The 20,390-nt window shown below is 54.0% G+C and overlaps 1 protein-coding gene across 1 annotated transcript in view; it reads left to right on the forward strand.

Moving 5' to 3' along the window:
* Positions 1–1,773: 1,773 nt before the first annotated feature.
* The window catches only part of CSUI_004281 (at hook motif-containing), a 19,287-nt gene continuing 670 nt past the window's right edge, over positions 1,774–20,390 (forward strand). The window contains exons 1-10 of the mRNA XM_068064474.1: positions 1,774–9,694; positions 10,237–10,377; positions 10,776–10,987; positions 11,461–11,520; positions 11,949–12,066; positions 12,712–12,815; positions 13,423–13,468; positions 13,798–17,928; positions 18,127–18,830; positions 19,392–20,390. The exon at positions 19,392–20,390 is cut by the window's right edge and continues 670 nt beyond it. Coding sequence (XP_067923553.1) covers positions 3,592–9,694; positions 10,237–10,377; positions 10,776–10,987; positions 11,461–11,520; positions 11,949–12,066; positions 12,712–12,815; positions 13,423–13,468; positions 13,798–17,928; positions 18,127–18,830; positions 19,392–20,390 — 12,618 coding nt within the window. The 5' untranslated portion in view covers positions 1,774–3,591. The remainder of the gene's footprint in view (positions 9,695–10,236; positions 10,378–10,775; positions 10,988–11,460; positions 11,521–11,948; positions 12,067–12,711; positions 12,816–13,422; positions 13,469–13,797; positions 17,929–18,126; positions 18,831–19,391) is intronic.

A 20,390-nucleotide genomic window follows, 5' to 3' on the forward strand; every position in this document is an offset into this window, starting at 1 on the left:
TTCCTCGAAAGGCGGCTCCTTTACTAGCGAGGTGTGTCGGCCTTTTCCAGGAAGAGCCGAAGAAATACCCTGTGCCACTGCGCGATTCTGGTGCTAGTCTGACTGCCTCACTTTAGCAGGCTGGACCGTGAACCAGTACTGCCCGGTCAGCGTATCACGCGCATACTGACTGGAACCAGTCTGAGCGCCATCACTGTGACACGGACGTGATTGATCTTCCTTGCGGTGCACGTGGCGATCGGCCAAAGATTGAGCACGTAACTTATTCTTACTGAAGCGCTGTCCCAGTTCTGGACATGAGCTCGCGCGAGCGGGACTCGGAAGCAAAGGCAATCGGAAGACTGTCCGGCAGCGGATGTACAGCGGCTACACACCCTCACGTGATCTTTCTCCCTGTAAAAAGAAAATACTGCCTGCTACTCTCAAACGGGCGAGAGATCTAACCTGACCGGGAAGGCAAATAGGAATTCCAGCCATACGAGAATAAAAAGGCCGGCAGAGAAGGTAAGAAAAGCGCTATTCAGCTGGAGGCGCGGTCGCTACCTGGTACTAGAACTACCCAGCGCACAAGGATCGAAGAAAAACAGGTTCTAGGGTATGCAGGAGGACAGTGAATGATCATGCAGAACTTTGTTAAGAGTTACCACTTGAGAGCCCGGGCAGCTGCACCAGCTAGAAACCGAGAGGGAACTGCCAAGCAAGACTGCCAACCCAAAGGAGGCCGGGGAGGGGCTAATGTGTCTCTCCTGTCGTGTAGCGAGAAGTGTAAACCGTGGCCACAACCCATGTTTGGGGCTCTCACAGGCGTTCAGGCTACGAAATGGTGAAAGGAATCCAGAATGAGAACAACTGTGAGTGTACCTTGGGAACAGAGTGACGAAACCGATACCCTCACTCCCCACACGTCACTGTCAGGCACGCCGAAGTGCAATCTGCTTGCGGACAGCTTTCGCCCCCGCTCCGGAATCCACATTGTACGCTTCTTCTTCTTAAGAGACTGTGTCCCTCACCTGTCCTTTCCGGCCACGAGGTCTGTCTTATCGTGGAAGTCTCCCGCGCTCAAGTGCTTGGGGTCTCACCAAGCACTGGTTGAAAAGATACAACTTTGCTCTTCGAGCTTTCGTCGGTCGCTTCTGGAATGCATAAGGCATGTGGTCCCGGCAAGCTGGCCGTGAGCTGAGACTTTCAATGAATGACTTGCCAAGCTAGCATCCCTTCGGATTCATCTGATCTGACACCGGTCCCCGGAGCGTCAATCCCGTTTCGTACGCGCTGAGCTAACAAAAGCTCGAAAGGCAAGCTGCCGAGCGGAAGCCTTTCATTTAGTGTGGAGCAGATTCACAGTCTCGATTGCAAGGGGCCATTGCAAAGGCCAGCCTTGACAGTGGTGGACGTGAGGCCACGTGAAGCGAACACAACACGGCTAGGCGTATCTAACTCTTCCAGTGCATGTGAAGTTGCACACCTGGAGCACGAGGTCTTTCACGGAGAACCAACAACCAAGGCTAAAATTCTACAGCCGCAACACACATAAAAATCCATTAAGATTTTGTATGATAGTAGACAGGCAGTACCCTACCGCAAGCGTTCGTGAATAACTAAGGCAGAACGTAAGACAAGGCGCTGAATACTGTTTTCTTCTGCCAGCGGCGGATCGGACCCTTCTTTTCGAAAACACATCAGACCCGCCGAGCGCGGGTTTATTTCCACTTTCGTCATCCGGGTCCAACTGAATCTGGGGACTTATTAAGTAGTGTTTCTCATAGGGGAGCTACCAATTCAAGCTATGACAGGCTGTCGGTGAGCTCATTACTCGTGCCACAGGATCTACTGGGAGGCATTACCAGAGTCACTTTTCCCCTTCCCCGCCCGGATGCCTGGTGGACGTTCACTTTCTATGTCGTCTTCCTCGAAATACTTTTTTTGTCGATTTTTTCTAAGCTTATTGAAACCCTGCTTCGATCCGTAAGTTTTTTTAGTTCTCTTCTTTGCGGTATTCGCTGAGAACGAGACCGACACTTCTCGTCTAGATGTTGCTCACCTCGAATCTGACTTCTCCGTCGCCCGTTCACATTGCATGCTGCAACAACTTTGCATACTTTACTTCGTGGACGATTGGCTAATCTCCGTCAGGAGAGAACTTAGTTCGTGTTTGTGTCCCTCGGACTTTTTAGTCTTCTCTAGTGAGGTGCTGGTGAACTGGGGCTGTCGATCTCGCGACTCGGCCTTAGCCGGTTTCGACGGGCTGCCGCGCTTACGATCTTTTCCTTGGCATTGCGGCGGATATGGTTCTCAGTCTGTACGGTTTTGAAAGTTTTTCTCACTTATCTTGGCACATCTTCTTTTTGAGGGCTAGAACTTTTTACTTTTCAAGTGCGCGTGCTACATCGTCGACGGGAGGAAAAGCGCGCGTCTACCATCTTCAAGCACGATCTTGTCGTTGACCTGACGTCCCAGCATTGTCCGAAGTATGTCGTGTCTCCTCTACGCACGCCCCCACACTTCGTTGTTTGGACGGTTATCGCGGTGCATATCCTCTTCGTTCGGGCGGCGCCACTCAGCCCCGGTGTCCAGGGGGGGAGCAACCGAATGTCGTTATCTTTTTACCGGCATCCGCTTCTATCTGTGGCCAGCAACCCCTCCTCTCGACTCCTCTGCACGGTACTAAGTCTACACCACGGCATTCCAAGGCGGCGTCCCTGCTGGCTCGAGTTCCCTTTCAGTGCTGGTTGGCTCTTGACAGGGGAGAGACCGCAGCAGTTCGACCAGTGGCAGGCTCCCTATACCTTACCCTTCTGTGACGGGTGCACTCGAACAGTGCCAAGTCCGATGTCTATTGGGCAGGTACCAAATTGCCGGACACGCTGAACAGATTTTTCTTTTTTCCAGGCTGTACCTGATCGGCGGCCACCTCCCACCTTCTGTACTATATCTGATCTTTCTTTTTTCTGAGCGTGTTGGCGGACATCGTTTTCTTTCTTGGGTGTATTTCATAGTTTCCTCACCAGTCAGTCCAATTGTTTTTCGTCCGGAATGTTACATGTACCGCGTCCGTTTCTGATCCGTTCAGGGGGAGGAGAAAAGGTAGGGGTGGCGGCGCCCAACAGCGCAACCATGTGACGGGCGCTCGTGCCTGATTCGGGAGTGCGTGGGCTCTTGAAGTCACTCCTTCTTGAACCCGCCTATTACTCCGCTCAAGAGGGCCCGTGGGTCGGTGTGCTTGTTTTCCTTTCTTCTTTCAATGCCCGTTTTCCCAGCGCGTTGATCGTCCACTTTTTCACTTTCTCTGTTCATTCTCCTCTTTCTCTGTGCCGCGCGCCTGGTGTTTCGTACCAGTGATGCGGTCGCGACGAAGGGACGGCAGACGCGTAGAAAAGGGGTTCACGGATTTTGTTGTTTCGCAGGGAGAAACCTGCATTATAATCTCGAAGTTTCGATTCAACATCTATGCTTTGAATGCGGTCAAGGCAGTTCAATAGAGGGACCCAGCAGACTCTCCTGATACTTCGAGGGACTGAAGTCGAGTTCTCTGCTTTTCTTTTCACTAACAAGCCGCGGTAGAATGCGGGGGCCCGTGTAATACTTAGCGAAATGAAGACTGAGTCTGAGGGCAGAAAAAAGCAGGCACTGCACAGTGCGCGGGCTGAAGCTGTCGGCTCTAATCTTGCTGAAGGTGAGCAAGGAGACGACGCATTCGCGTCATGCGGTTCGGGTGAGGAGGACTCTAGAAAATATTCGGATGCTTGCTCGCTTCCGCCTTCTTCGCCCCGAAGTCCGGAGGAGGTTTGTGGGGTAAGCGTTAGACGCCTAGGGAGGAGGAAAACCTGTGAGCTCAAGGGGGAAGACGCAGACGAAAGGAAAGCAGTGGTCGAGGAAACTACCGACAAGGGTTCTGCTGCTTACACAGCGGGGAGGAGGCCGTCATGGCTGTCTTCATCAAAGGTCGCTTCGAGGCAAGGAAGGGATGTAGGAGAGAAAAGGAATTCTGAAGAGGCTGACTCGGCTACCACGCCGCCAGGAGTCCAAAAATCCTTTACACTTGCTCCCCCTGCTGACCCCTGTTCATCCGTTGATGTTTCGGTTTCTTCTTCGCCTGCTGAAGCCTTGAGTGAGGGCCTCGCTGCCTCCCCCTCTTCTTCCGGAGTCGCGCAGACACCGTCAGCTAGTAGGTCTTCTGATTCGGTCCGTCTTCCTTTTCTTTCTTCCCTCCGTTCAAAAGCAGATTCTTCCCAGCAAGCGAATACTCCCCCGGGCAGCGCCACCCCCGGAGAGGAACCAGCTGGGACTGTTGTACGCCGTCCCAGAAGTCGAAGAGGAAGTGGCCAGAGTGATGCTGAAAAAGAAAAATGTCCCCCCCATGCAGGGCACCATTCCTCAGGGCCGCGAGCAAACCCGGTCCGGAGCAAGAGTGGAGATCCAAGCTGTAGTGACGTGACGGATCGCCGCGGAACAGGCTGCGGGAAGGGTACCAGAAGTGAAGACAATAACATGGAGGCAGTGCCTGTTCTAGAGGGGACGGTCAGTGGTCGTCACAAGACACTTGACTGCCAGCAAACCTCTCAGAGTCAGGGAGAACAACCAGTTGGGAGAGGAAGAAGAGGCGGAGCGGCGCGTAGAGGGAAAGGAGAGGATGGGGTAAGTGCATCGTTCCGAGGGAGGGGTGGAGGAGCGGTGGGGAGAAGAGAGAGGGCAGAGAAGAACGCAGAGGAGAAAAGAGATAGGCGAGACAAAGAACTGTGTACCTATCGATCTTCTCCAAGAGCGCGGGGGCGAAGGGAATGGAGGAGAGGTGGTGGAAATGTACAGATTCTGAAAGCTTTCTTGCCGATGGTGGCCACCCCCCGGGATGATCGCTGGGACGAAGCAGTGGAAAGTGACGGCGAGATCGAATCTCTAATGGGCGCGGCTGGAGCGTTCTTCACGGGAGATCTCGGGGGGGCGGTCCGGGAGGCCGACTCTGGTGGGCAGCCGGGATACACGACCGAGGGTGACGAGGCGGGCCAAGGAGAAGAAGATCGAGCCACAGCCGAAGACAGTGTAAGTCTGGCACAGTACGGCACGCCAAGAGGTAGTGGGTTCGAGGAGTTCAAGGATGCGGATGAGAGACTACACGAGAGCGGACGAGAGGACACCGCCAAGAACAAGCTGGCCTCCCGAGCGGACTTTCAAGAGGATATCCCGCGGGGTCATACGGAAACTCGTCGCACTAGAAGCGAAAAGCCGGGACTCTCTTCAGCAGATATCACAGAGGAAAAGCCACCGACAGAACCTGTTGACAAAGAGACCAAAGCCATCCTACCGATGCCGGAGGAAAGAAAAGAACTTTCAGGAAGCTACCGCCACGTAACTCACCGGAGGGGCAGAGGAAGATCTGCAAAGGATGAAGGGAAGGGATCAAACACTCCATCTGCTCGTTCCTCTGCAACCCCCTCAGCCGCGGCTGATGCGATTTTTCCCGAGGATGCGAAAGGATCTGTTGCACCGCACCTGCACACCGGAGGGGACGACGACGCAGTGGGGGGAGAAGAGGAAGTCGACTCATTGCCTTCCAAAGCACCTGAGGACAGTGAGGAGCAGCGTCCGACAAGCAAGGCGACCAGGGAAGAAGCACCAGACAGGTCTAACGGCGGGGAGCGGGCGAACGGAAATGATGAGATGACAGTAGGGAGTCAGGACCGGAGAGAGGACGGGGAGACCGAGAGACGAATCGCAGAGGACGAGACCGGTGCTACTCCGGATGAGACCAGGAAGGAGAAAGGGCAAAACTTGGAGATACTTCAAGCGCCACTTGTGTGTGAGAAGGAGCACCAGGAATTTGAGCACACACAGGTCACAGGAGTTGAGCATGCCGATATGCAGTCAAAAGCAGAAGCGACATCAGAGGATGGAACAACTACAGATGTGAAGGCCATCCGCAAACAAGATCAGGATGAACTTCCGAATGTGAATTTCTCTGAGGAAACCTCTTCTCGGGAGAGAAGTACGGGTGAGGTTAAGGTGGGAGAAGAGGGAAATGAAGTGTCGGGGAAGGGAGTGCAAAGTGAAGATGTAACTAATAACCGACACGGGGAAGACGTGGCGGATTCGAAGGAGGAACTGACCGGAGGTTCGCGCCCACACGAGCGCACGGAAGGAGAGCCTGTCGCCACATTGAACGCGTCGGAGAAGGTAAGTTCAAGTGCTCCTGCACTGGGTGCTGGAAGTTCTGCCGAACTTGCGAACGGAGGACAAAACGGTACCTCTGTCAGCGGCGATCTTCAGCCGCCGACGCTTCACGTCAGCCTCGATAAGTCTCCGACGCCGGTGTCTCCTGACGCTTCTGCGGGGTCCCCATCCCTAGCGAATCCGAGGCGATTACCAGGTCGGCCAGGCAGAGCCCTAGGTTTCCTCATTACAACACGAAGCAGTAGGCGAATTGCTGCGGCGCAGGCGGCGGAAGAGTCTCGGAGTGCAGGAGCCTGTGAAACTGAAACGACTGCAGCGCGTGGTTGGTCGTCTTCAGCTACTGGGAGAGGGCCCAGAAAACGTTTAACTGTCGGTCGCCCCCCTGGTCGGCGGGGTCACGCAAAGTCTCACCAACACCTGTGTCGACTTGTAAGGCAGCTCGGCGAGGGTCGGTCTGAAGGAAACCTCGAGGACGACGGAGACAAGAGAACTCCGACGGCAAGTTCTGGGACGGTGCCAGAAGAGTTATCTGCTGCAGATAGTGGAGAGCGTTCATCAGAAAGCGGCATACAATCTTTAGAAGAAGGAAGAAGAATCAAGCTATCGCGGAGTCCGATGGAGGCGGAAACAGGAACTGTTGTGGAGTGTGGGCACGTGCCTCCGATGGGTGTAAAGGAAGAAGTCGCAGGCGCCAGCGTGGAAGATGGCGAGGCTCCCGGGCAACTCGTGTCGAAGAGGTCAGAGCCTGACGTACCGGGAAGTTCAGGGAAGGCAGAAGACGGGGCTCGAACGGCTGGGGTCCTGAGTGACCCGTCACGGGGTGTTTTTGAGGGTCCTATGTCGAAAGAAGACGGCCTAGTATCAAAACGTCCGGGAGCCGGGTCTTCCGGGGCTTCGTTTAGCGAGGCGCTGACCACTCGGCGCTCAGCGCGGCAGCAACAACGCCAAGCGGCTGCACTTCTAGCTGCATCCGCGGCTGCCGCTGCGGAGGAGTCATCTGCCTGTACTTCCTCCACTGCGGACGCGAAGTCGCCCACTCGGACTCGTACAGAAGAGAAGCGTTCTTTTCACTCAGCTAAGGTGGTTGAAGAGAAGCACGTCCCTGGTCTCTTCTCGAAAGGCAGGCCTCACGGTGGCAAGCCGGAAAGAGCAACGCTGAAACAGGAAGCATCAGATGAAGCGAACCCAGTCGCTGTCGCCTCCAGCTCACCTTCCCATGCGCTCTCCTCCTGTTCAGATAAGATCGTCGCCGCAAAGGCGACGCAGCCTGTGGAGAGTAGCGCAGCCAGCGAAGATCCTGCTACAGCGTCTCCGGCGTCAACTACCGCAGCCGAAAAAAGCCCTGACGAGACCAGATTTTCTAGTCACAAAAGCCTGCATGCGTCGAGGCGGGGAGGCCGCGGAGGTAGTCGTGGAACTGGAGGAGAGGTTATTCTATGCGTCGGCGTCGGCGGCATTACGAACTCTCCTTACTGGTGCCGACCAAGTACTCGATCTACGGCGGCCGCGGCCGCTGCCGCTGCGTCGGCTGCAGCGCTTGTTAAGCCCCCAAGCTGTTACCTGAGCTCCCACACCCCGCCCTCGACAGAGGTGTCACTTTCGGAGGAGAGCTCTTTGTTGAAACCCAAAACAGAGGAAACCGACGACCAAAGCAACGCTCCAACTAAAGACAGAGACAAACGGGCGCCCGTGGATCCAGGAGCAAAGCCGCTGTCTCGGGATCGTCGGGTCAGCGCGAAAGATTCACTAGCGAGCGAGACAGCGAAACCAGTGGACAGCACTAGTGCCGGTCCTCCCCAGGATGACTTGGTGGAGCGGGGGTACTCCCGCCGAGGGCCGAAGACTGGGAAGGAGGGAACTGGCGCGTCCACCGCCGCTGTGACATCCTTAGAGTCATTGCCGAGCAGTGTGCCACTTAGGAAACCGCGTGCAGCTGCTCCTAGTTCCAGGCATCCAACTGCCAGCCTGGGAAACAGTGAAGAAGACTTACCGGCTCCCCCTGAGTCACCGCCGTCCTCTGAACCATCAGTTGCGAAGGATACGGACTCCCCCGGTGCGAGTGTCGGTACAGAAAAGAGCAGTTTGAAGACGCCAACAGGTTTTCTGAGATCAACGCGAAGCGCAACAGAAAAAGCTGCAAAGAGTTCACGGTTGCTGGACTCAGCGACCGAACTTTCCAAGGCGAGTCCAGGACCTGAAGCTCCTGCGCAGGAAGTAGCCGGAGTGCATTCCCAACTGAAGACGGAGCGCCGAACTGAAGAACCTCATAGGGGGAAGGCTGGGCTTGTCTCTACCCGAGGTAGTCGATCAGGGACTCGCTTGCGCACTGCAGCAGGGCTGTCTACTTCTACGTTTGCGGCTGGCGCGACAGCAGCCGCGAAAGCTAGGGAGGAGAAAGAGACTGTCTCTTCACGTCTGCTCCCGTCGTCTGCTCCGTTTGAGAATGGCAAGGTTGAGGAAGTCGAGCTTGGCATTCTCGGCTTCAGTAGCACCAGCAGTAGCAGAGACAGCTCCCCCGGTGGTGTCGAGGGTGGAAGGGGGGGACCAGGGAGAGTAAAGCCGTGTGACACAGCTTCGTCAGAGGGCAAGGAGGATGACGAAACTAACGAAAGTAGTCCGACGAGTGTTCGTCGCAGTTCTTTTCCCGCTAAGAAGCAGCCTAAGCGTGACAGCAGCTATCCTCAGCTACTCGCCGGAGGAGAGGGCGGAAGCGCCCAAGTACGGGGTCCTGAATCCAAGGATGCTCCCAGCGACCTTCTTGCAGGTGAGGAGGTTGACAAGGAGAAGGAAGCTGCTGCAGACTTCACTTCACGAGGTCTGGAATCTTCAGCCCCAGCTTTGCCTAAACCAGCTGTAGAAGACGATGGTGGCCTGCAGAGTTCTCCGGTGTCCGTAGGTGCGGAGACGCCAGGAGCAACCGAAGCCATAACTGGTTCACTACACGGCGCACCTGATACAATGCTCTCTGCTTCATTAAAGGACGATGATGTGAGTGGTGCGATCTCGCCGCAGCCAGTTCCTGAGGTTGCTCAAGGTGAGAGTGCAGCGACCGGACTCACCTTATCCGGAGACGGTGCTGCGCTAGAGAAGGAAGGGCTCACTACTGTGAAGTCAGAAGACAAAGAGGACAGAAAGGAAGGAGGGAGTATCGTCACGCGCGGTGGAGGCCTGAGGCGTCGTGCGCACGAAGTGACGGAACGTACAGGGACAGACGACTCCGCTACGTGCATGCCGACTCGTCAACGATCCACGAGGCTAAGCACTAGAAAGAAGGAAGAAGAAGATGTGGTTTTCCGAGGTCGGAGAGGAAGTCCCCGAAGTGCAGATGAAGAAGGCTTGGAGACAGGTGCTGACGGAGAACAGACAGACCTTCAAGATGCCAGTAGCGATGGGAAAAAGATTCTCAAGGAGGCCGGCGAGCAAAGGCAGAGCAAGCCGAAAGACGGCGGTGTGCATTCCGGCTCCTCAGAGACGTCTGCATTCAAAGCCGCCATCATGAAGCTGGTCGCCGCGAATGAGGCAGATCAAGGTGATCTATCTATCTATCTATCCATCCCGACTGGTGCTCTCACATGTGGTGCCTCGCCAAGGGGCTTCCTGGCATCTCATACCAGGTCTAGCTACAGACGCAATCTTGCCGTTCCAAACACCGGTGGCCGAGCTCCCACAGTTCGCACTATGATTGCCACTACACACTCAAGCAACGTCTACGACTAGTTGTGGATTGGCCCCCGCTGACCGAAGCTGTTTATGGTACAGTGAGGTTTCGAAGTCAGCTGTTCGTTGGCGCATATATGTCAGTCGTTGTGTGTTGATACATATCTAACTCCAAGGTGTGCGGCAGCAGCCGTGTGGCTGAAGGGCTTTTTCTTTCTCCGTCAGTGCGGTGCCTGATTACGGTGACGTATCAGTAAGCCTTCACTGCCTGGGAGCTACAACTTGATCTTTCTCGTGTCAGCGTCGTATTCGTTTGAATCCGTGTATTCTTATGTATCACTCTACACCTATGATACGGCATGCCCATGCGCTCATAACCACTGTCTTTTCTTGTTCGACTGTGTTGTTACGCAGAGAAGTATCCGCAGTGGTACAAAGGGGAGTGCCCGCCCTTCGAGCCCCGTCACAGCTGTCTCTGTTGGTGGAGGTTCCGCTTACACGCTAAATATCAACCAGGAAGAGTTGTGATGGACTTCAATGAAGAAATTCGCTGCGGTCAGTTCCAGACACGCTCTTGCCCTCTGCTTCTCTATCAACACTCAATACTGTTGTTGGCCACAGGTGCCGCAGTGTGTACATTTGTGGATCGGAATGGTGCGCAGCTGGAGTTTTAGGCACGTGCTGTTGTGCTCGTCATCTCGGCTTGGTCGGCGTTGTTGCGGAGGAGGTAGAAGCGTTGTCCGGAGTCATTGTCCTCGTGGTCTTCTTTCTTTGTTACTTGACAAAGCAGGCGACGCCGTTATATATTCTTCAGCTTTCAGGACTAGCGTGTGCAGTGTGACGTAGTGACGGAGCTCTTTATTTACTTTGTGTCTGTTTGCGGCAACACCGGGGAGTGTACTCAAGCCCCACTTTCCCGTTGTTGAGAATGCATGTCTTATTCTTTTCTTTAGGGAGGATGACGGAAGCCACAAAGCAAGCTCTCTGTGTCACATGCGTTCAACGCGCCCATGGCACGCATACTGCCGACTATCTTCTCTCTAGGGCAAACACCGATGCTGATGGAGAGCCGTCCGAGCCTCCACACATCGGGGATATCGTTGTGGTACAGAATCTCGAGGATCTCAAGTTCTCTGTCTGCAACTGGAAGGTTACCAAGCCTCTGGTGAGGAGCTAAGCGACTTGGCGACAGGTGCATTCAGCCGCTATCAGGCTGTGGGGAAAAACCACGTACGGTCTTCTGTCCGATAGGTAGTCGTTTGCGGCTATCCCCGTACTGAGGACACGCGTTCCCCGCAGCCGGACCGAACAGAGTTCATGCGCCCTGGTGTGTCTGAAGTCTCTCTGCTCTTTGTGGTCGTTGCTAAGGAACATATGATCTGCCGACACCTTCATGGCGATCTCTTCTGTGAACAACGTGGAGAGAGGAAGGGGCAGCTATCACCTGGAATCCCCATTTGCACACCATCATGGCCACGTTCGGTTTTCCGTGTGTATCGGGGTGATTCGAAACTGATGCGGTACTACTCACGGTGACCCTAAAAAGAGACAGTCGTAGACTGAGTCTCCTCGAACCTTAGGTGCTTCGACTGAGAACGAGAATCTTCTTATCTCTTCACAACTGTGTGCTCATCACAGGGGTGCACTGCGTTATTGAATAGAGTTGAAAGGGACATTGATACGCTCAACGACAACGGGGTATGAATATGGTGAGGCCTCCATACATATAGGTCTGGTTTTTATCTGACGAAGCCCCGAGTTCAGTGTCCACGCCATTATGGGGAGAAGGCATATGACAAGACATCTGCTTTCTCCCCATAATGGCGAGACTCCAAAGTCGCTGAAAGAGGGAGAACTCTTTCAGCGAGTTTGGAGTCTCTTCACTTGCCATAGTCTTACCTTGGAAAAAACGCCTCCTCGTTGCGGGGGTCACTCCGTGAGAGACAGGAGACGAGACTTGACCCGTAGCTCATGCAGCTACCTGAAGTGTGCAAGATGAGGTCGAATTCTAGACAGGAGTTTCGTTTTGGTATGCTGACTTGGCCTTCTACCGACTTGCCTCCTCTCTTTCTTCTTCAAACTCGTCGCCATGTTCCTTGGTCTCCCGTGTCCTGGTTCTTCCGTAGCCTTTCCCCGCGGGCGATCAGCAAGCCCGGCTTGAACGGAGTAGTGGCAGCGCCTTAGGTGTCTTGAACTCTCTGACACGAGCCAAGAAGTTCTTGCAAATTCGGGAAAAATACAGAGGTAGGAAGGACGAGTGTTGCGATGGCTTATGTACATGTATGGGGAGATGCACAAGTCTCCGGAAATGTGCGGTACGGAGGATGTTAGATTTTTGTACGTCGGGTTTGGCCCAGGAAGCCCTCGTCTCATGATGTGAAGTACTCTTGAGGGTGCCCAGGTTCCACGTGTTCCAAGCGTGCCTCTGAATGGAGAGCTTACGCATTCACGGAGGCCGCGTCTATAGTCTACGGGGTGGGCTGGAGTACATGCGGTATATGTAAGTGAAAGGAATCCATCAGCTGAATGCGTTTATCTTTCCCAGGTATGCCGTGCATGGTCTTCTGACTGGTCAAGGTTTGGCTGCATCTGGCCGAAATCTCGGTGTAGTGTAAGGTGGTTCGTCGGGTTTCGTCCGGCTTGGTCGTCTAACGTGTTTAGCGTACGAAGTGAGCCACGGAGTTGTATCGCGTCCATTTGTTCTTTCTCTGCAAAGGCATATGTGTATGTATGTCTTTTTAGAAGGCATGTTAGAGCAGCAGCCGTGATACACTTGCCTCGGGATATCTCCAACGTCCGTAGTGAGGCATGAGGACAGTGACTAAGGGGTACGGGAATCGGTTCTCCAGTGAACTCGCTGCTTCCTGAGATGGAGATGTTGTTCTGCAGGGCTACAATTCGGATCGGTAGAATCTCTCGAGAAACAACTCCTTGACATCCTGGCTCGAGAGCACTTGAAGCCGACGCTGGAAATCGTGGCACATCTTCAGCAGGTCAGAGGTCGTTTCGGTCGGAAAGACTGTTTCTCTTGGGCTGCGCTGCTACAATGTGTGTATGTGGCCGTGTACAGTGAACCGCGCACTGGCGTGTGCGTGCATGTACGTGGTCGCGTCGTCCATGCATGCGCATCGTGTATATATGAATGTGAACGTGTCTACATGTACCCGTGCGATGCGCTTCGGTACGCGAGTAGAAAGCCGCTGGCACGGCATGAGAGTTAGGCACAGCGAAGGGATTATAGCTTCCGTAGAAGTGAACAGGTTTGACTGGTGGATCGACTTCCCTGTCAGACCTTCGACGTGGAGAGTGTGATAGGTTTTCCACTGTTTACGCCGCCTCGTTTCAATAGTCTTGTGCTGTCGGCTCCGCATCTAGCGTACACAGCAAGGGTGACGCACGTGGGAGATCAGTAACCGAGTGGTGTGACGAGGACTAAGTGTCGGCGGGACCGTGTCTACATATGCTACGCGAACGGTTTTTGGTGGTCCATCTATGAGCTGAGCTGTGGGTTTTTTCGTTGTATGCAACCCTGAACGGGGGAACCTGCCTTTGTTGGTACACTGTCTTGTTGGCGTCTGTGTCGTGTCGCTTCCGCCGCAGGTTGATGTTGGCCATGTCCTGCAGACATATACGTCCATGCCACCTGGTAAGCTCTCCGGACGGTGTTTGCTTGTGGTGTGCTGAGCTTGGGCCACGTGGCGAACGTGGGCCGTAGCTCAGTCTGTCCGCTTGATCAAGAGGGAGATGCTTTCACTGTCTGAGTGAGGCTGCCTCTACGTGTCAGGTACCATGGCTCGTAGTACGCTATACTGTATCGAGAATGATACTTCGTACACGAAAGTCGAAGGCACACGCGTAGAGTCTCGATGTCTTCTTAACGTCTTCAAAAATAATTTTAGTACAGAGACGACTGCTATTGTCGTAATTAATTTCACCGCAGGTAGCTGTGTCTGTCTGTGTGGACAAATCCGTTAGGTTGGGATTGGGTCGCGTATCAACAGCAGCAAGATCGTTTGCTTGCCCAGAAGAAGAAAGGAGGTACTTCTACATCATGGTTGTCTTCCTGTTCCGCTCGGGATGATGAGTCCGCAATGTCAGAAACAAGCAGTAGTCGATCAGCAGCGATGCAACTACATCATCCATCTCCTAGTTTCTCTTCTTCGTCGCTCTTGGGTTCAGGAGACGTCCGTTTCTCCCAGGGTGTCTCCACTCCTTCAAAGTCAAGGCACAGTTCGGTCTCCGGTTCTTCTGTGACTGGAGGTGATAATGTCGCACCAGCGGCACCAGCATCTTCTTCCGGCCGCCGTATTGTCTACGCAGACACTCCGCCTCATATTGTGGCAGCTCGTGGAGGAGGCTTAAAGAGACGGCCTGGTGGTGGTCTGATGATGGGGCCGGGGGGAGGATTGTTGGCATATTTGCCGTATGCCACGGATGCCCTAGATGATGATTCACTGGCTATGCTAGCCGACCTTCCTCCTGGACACCCGTTGTTGAAAATGAAAGCTAAGGAGGCAGAAGAAACTAGTTTGCATCAGTTAGAATCCCCACAGGTCACAGGCTTGCTCCGGGGCTTTAGCGGGCAGTGGGTGCAGTTGTTGAGTAAGCTGATTATGAGTAGAGACCAGATTTTGACGCTTTTGAAACCCGTCCCTCTGGATCTCCTTCATAACCCTACACTCCTGTTTTCACCTCTGCCTGCTCTCCTTCCGGCTGCTGTTGCCTTAGAGGTTGCTGTTAGTTCTGGTAGCGCCGTTAAGGCAGCACACCTGCTGGTGGCGAATCTCTTCCTTCACCGAGTGGCGGATAACGTTGCTGTTCGGACCTTGGATCCTGCACAGAAACAGCTGAAAGTTCAGTCTGCAGCTGAACTGCAGGCGAGACAACGGCAGCGACGTAAGGACGATGAGGGTGAAGACGAAGAACGGAGAGTAAAGGCGACGAAGAAAAGAAAACGGGACCCGACGGATCCACCACGGAAACGGGGACGACCATCAAACCAGGACAAACTTCTACGCAAAGAGAAGAAGGAACCTCTAGAGAAGAGGGATGATTTCCACTTCAAAGGCACATCACCAGGACTGGCAGCAAAATGCATGAGCAGTCCTTCTCTCAGTCCTGCCGTAACTTACGAGATGGGGTACTCCGTCACGTTCTCTTTAGGTCTTGTGTATGGACGGCTCTATCCGCCGTGGACACCAAGGGAAGATAGCCCGGTGAAAGTAGGAGTCCTGGAGACCTCCAAGTGGGGCACAAAGCACCAGGAGGGAGGAGGAGCTGAGTCTCAGGCACGGAGCAAAACAAAGGAAATCCATGGTAATAACAGTTTGAAAAGAGCTGTCGAATCGTGTATGAAGGTCAAGAGCATGTTCGATAGGCAACTCGAATGCGCCCCCTGGATCGGATGCACGGACCTACGAGCTGCCTTGGTGGCTGCCGTTAAAGGTCAATACGACAAAACAAAGCAGAATAAAGAAGTGGGGGAAGTGGTGAAGGAGGGCATTTCGAAACACGAGGGAGAGCAGGCAGCTCAGACACGAGACGGCGGCAACAGAGGAGACCAAGTAGGCAGTACGGTGTGCGAAGGAGGTACAGAAGTAGACGCTGAACGAAAACCGATGGCTGAAGAACCAATCGCAGATTTGCCAGACACACAGCAGACAACGGACAACACTGTACTTGAGAAGGAGGAATCGGGAGAGCATGCCAGTCGCATGCCGAGCACTGATGCTAACAGGGAGGACGAGAAGAATGAGAAGCAGACTGGATCAACTGTGTCCTTGTCGATAGACGAGTCAGGCTCTTCAGTCTCAGACAAACGGAGCTCACGACGAGCGTCTGGTAGCCCCTCCCAGGGTGCAGAATCTGGTGGTGGTAGTGGAGCTATTGTCAGTACGGTAGCAGATCACGGGGGAGAAAAAGGTAAGAGCGAGTCAGTGCCCAATACATCTCTCCCTTCTAGTGAAAAGGACGCAGATAGGGACTCCAGCGAAACAGGGAACACTTTAAGTAATAATACTGGCTCGGCTCCGGGGGATGTAGGAGACGTACCAGCGGCTCCACCGCAGGAGAACCATGTGGCAGGGAGTGTGGTAGGAGATAGTCTGGCTCCGAGTGTCTCGTCGGACGAGAATGCGCTCACCTCTCACCAGGTCAGGTCAGAAAAAGGACCAGATCCGATTGCCGCTAGCGGAGACGATGTAAGGACTGGAAAGGACGAAGTGGGAGAAGAGCATACCAGGGAGGAGAGCAGCCCAGAGGGGACCGCAGATCAGAAGGAGCAAGTGAGTGAAAAGGAATTCGAGGAGGAAGACGAAAGAGAAAGAGAAAAGAAGTCGGAGGGCGGTCCAAGCACGGATTCTCCTGAAACGTCGTCGACTGCGGCGTCCACGGAGCCTGCCTTCACAAGAGAGATCAGTGTGTCCGACACGTGCCAGAGTGAGGAGAGAGACGGCCTGAAGAAGCAAAAGAGTGCTACATACGAAGAAAGACCGGGCGAGTCTGGCGGTGCCGTAGCCTTTAGAAATGGAGAGACGAAAGATGCTGAAGACCGTAATGGAGATAGCTTCCCTCGAGACGACTCGGGAAAAGAATCTGGGGGGGGGAACCCCAGCACGAACAACGACAAGAGCCTTGAAATTCCTGGGACGTTGCCTGCCTGCTCACAGATGGGGGATATATCAGCTCCTATTGACAACAGGGAGGAAAGCGAGGACTGCGTGCGCAGTGCAAGTGGGAAAACCGTGACAGAGCCTGACAGGGACAAAAGTGAGACGAAGCAGATCTCTATAGTTTGCCGTGCACGCCGCCCAAGTCTCTTAAACTCGGCCAAACACTTCCCGAAGAAGCAGCTTACTCTTGCGGCGTGCTGGGGAGCCACACAGGCCTCGAGGACAAACAACCAGGAGCCGAGTCTGAAGGGCAGAACAAAAAGCTTTTCGGGTTGTACTCGCAAAGAACTTCCCCCCCATAGTAATGAAGCGTCTGAGGGGGATAGCGTGCGTAAGCAGGAGACGTCTGGAGAAGAATCAGGAACCCAGGTCCCAAGTGAGCCGCGCGAGCAGAGTGTGGCGAGTCCAATGGAAGAGAGAAAAGAGAAAACCGACAATACACTTACACAACGGGAGGGCGCTGATGAGAAAGAACGAGTTCTTCCTGATTCTTGCCTGCCTTCTCCGGCCTCATGTGAAACCAAAGGGAAGCGGGTGACCACGAGCAGCATGCAAGACCGCAGCAGGATAGGAATGGCTGAAGCAGTCTCCTCGTCTGCTGACAATACATCGGCAGGACGGCAAGATATGCGTGCGACTGCTCCCTCGTCAGATCACAATCAACCGTCACAGGGCCCTCCAGCTCTTCAAGGCGAGAGCGGTCTCGAGGCTTCTCTCGAAGAAGAATCGGACATCGTTTCGAGGGCCGAGAAACTTGTGCAGGACGAGGGAGAGACATGCGCAAAAGCAGTCAAAGAAATCGGGCCTGTGGATAGCCTAAATGTGCTCTCAGGTGAACGAAAAGACGTAGACGGAGCCCCGGGGGCTTCCGAGGCGGACATGAATTCTTGTTGCAGCTCGTTTTGCAGGCCTCAGGAGGAAGATCGAGAGGAGCGTGGAGGCGATTGCAGGAAGCGGAACCGACCAAGTGTTGAAGAGGGGAAAGATGAGGCTCTACCGTTAAAACGGCTCAAGGCTGATTGTCTCGAATCGGCGACAGAGGCCAGCACAGAAGAGAGGACCGACAGCGGAGAAGGAAAGGATGATACTACGGATCGACCAGAACGGACACGGAGGCTTTCGATGGGTGAGCGAGGAAGTCCGGGCGGCGCCGCACCATGCAAAGAGAAGGGAGACGTGCATAAGGCCACGGACGTGTTGACACATAACATCGAGGGTAGTTTCTCTTGCAACGGTGAAGATGACCTCCTTGGTAGGTGTGGTGTGATGGGAGGTCATACTGGAGAGGAGGAAAAGGCTTCTGCGGACTGTGATGGTGGCCGGAGTGAAGGGGAGGAGTCGTTCCTTTCGGCAGCAATGCGCCTAACAGTGAGCGATATGGAAGAGAGGCGAGACGACGAGGAGGATGACGAGGATTCGCGGGAGCGGCTGGAAGGTAGGAGGTTCAATATGCTTGGGTTCACAGTGGCACGGAAAAGAGAAAAAACTGTATCGTCATTCTAGACGTCTCCTGTAACTGTTTGCTGAGAACCAAGTGCCTGGTACCACCATATATATATATATATATATATATACTCACATACCGGGACATACATACTTGGAGCGTTACTGTTATGTTTTTCTCCCTTTTCAGGTGAGGGTGACGTGGCTGCCGGTCGTCCTGACTGCGATGCTTTACAGTCCTCGCAGCTCCGCGCCACAAGTGAGGAAGGCGCAGAAGGCAACAGGCAGCAGGGCGAAGAGGAAACACGGAACGACAACGAGAACGCACCTCTCGCCGTTTTCGTCCCCACGTCGCCAACAGGGTGTCCGAAAGAGTCTCGAATACGCAAGGAAGAGCAAGGGAATGAAGAGGAAGTAAAATTCGTTTCATACAGACTGGATTTACCTGCGGGGACGCCCACTTCCCGTAGTAAAAGGAGGCTCGGGGCGGAGAGTACGGGGGATGTTCAGAAAGGGGATGTGTCTGTCCTTGCAGAAAAGAGTGAAAGAGCATTCCCGACTTTGGGTTCTTTACGAAGGAAAGACATGCAACTGAGAGTTGGGTATGAAAATTCTTCGCCTTCGCCGGCCAGACAGAAACTGGAGACACCCTCCGAACAGGGTGTGCGTGAAGGTTCGTCGCCCCTGAGAGCTGGGGGCAGTAGTGGGAGGAGAGTGTCAGAGCCTTCCCCGTCACTAAGAGAGCAGTTCAATGAAGAGAGAAGAAAGACGGAGGAAGAAAAACGTTTTCCTTTCTGCCGTCCTGACATCCATAAAAGCATCAACCTGAATTTCCTCTGTATGCATACGAGCTGCGATGACGAAGATTTCCTTCTCCGTGTTGCACTGGAAAAGGTAGGCAGACCGACATGTAATTCATCAGTAGGTACGCCGGTCCATTGTACACACGGATCTTACATTCATGTTGTTACTATTCCCCGGTGGGCCAAAGGTGTGTCACCTTGCATACCAAACGTGGATGTAGCGTCAGACCGTAGGCGACGCAGGACGGGCGGCCGTTTCTGTTGCGTCTCGTCACCGGAGGGACACTTTTCTGAATCATTGTGTCAACAGCTTTCTTGTCTCTTCGGTCGGAAGCGCGACGATTCACGAACCTTCTTAGCATCCTAGTAGTAACGCCTTATTTGTTTCTGGGTACATAGGTGGAGTTGCCATGTACTGAGTAGGATGTAAACTTTCTCTTTCGCCTTGGCCTACGAACCTCTGCAGGCGGAATTGTTCTCGTGTCTCCGTCCTACGTGCCTCCAAGATTACTTGGTCAGCTTCATCCATATCTTTGAAGAACGGTGTCCGAGTACGTTTCACCAAGATTTCTCTCTTCCTTAATTCAGCGAGCACATCCCTGAGGGGGGCGAGGGTTCGCCGTTTTCGTGTCTGGTGATATCTTGGGTGCAGATCTCTTCGAAAGCTCCTCCACTTCAAGAACTCGAGCGATGCTTCACCACCCATGGGGAACGCTTTGATCTGCAGTGGCTGGATAGGCGTTTAGCCAACACGTGCGTTCTGCAGGAGGAAGTCCACCCCCGCATGACGCGGCTTCTGACAGCATACCGCCTGCGCCAGCGGAAGGAGGACGCGTTGTTTCTTTTAAAACGAGGTAGTGAAGGAAGGGAGTTTGAACACCATCGAAATGCTATGAAAACAATCCAGTGGAAGCATGCCGCCTTCGATCTGTTTCAGCGGTCTCTGCGGGAGCTCTTACGATTCGAGAGTATGTCTAAGGTGTCTAAGAAAGATACCGGAGAGCCATCAAGAACCCCATCCTTGTGCTCCCCCAGTAAGAGCAATAAACGGAAAGGTTCAAGAATTGGAAGAGGCGGAATGTCGCCTGCCTCAGTTCGAGTAACTCGGAGCTTAAGTGGATGTGCTGTAACGGAAGGGCAGCAAGTCGCCAGTAGTGGGGGGCTAGACTCTAGTGCGGTAGGTGAAGCCAGGAACGTTCCGAACTTGGCAGAATGGTTGGAGACTATCCCAGCTGTGCCACAAAAGAGAGGAGGAAAAGATGGGGAAGCACGACGCACGGACCAGGCTCCTGCTCACCACTGGCAACTAGAAGCCCTTCAACAAAGGCAAGACCGAGCTGGAGACAGGAGTCTACCTGTCGAGTGTGAAGCGTTGTTTCGCACGCTCAGAGGCTTGGCTAGGCTCAAGTGGAAATGGAGCTACATCGCTATGCGTAAGGCGAGACGACGAAAAAGGCAGGAGGTACGTGGCGATAAAGAAAACTCGGCGAGTGACAGTGCAGCCGTAAACGGCAGCTGTCGCCGGAGCAGTGCAAGGATGGAAGCTCGAGAGTGTGACGAGAATGAAAGGAATGCACAACAGAACGTGAAAGAGTCTGAGGGTCGAACTGCTGGGACAGGTGAAAGGCGCGAAGAGGACAAGTCTCGAGAA

Source organism: Cystoisospora suis (assembly GCF_002600585.1).
Source record: "Cystoisospora suis strain Wien I chromosome Unknown contig_1969, whole genome shotgun sequence".
NCBI classification, from domain to species: domain Eukaryota; phylum Apicomplexa; class Conoidasida; order Eucoccidiorida; family Sarcocystidae; genus Cystoisospora; species Cystoisospora suis.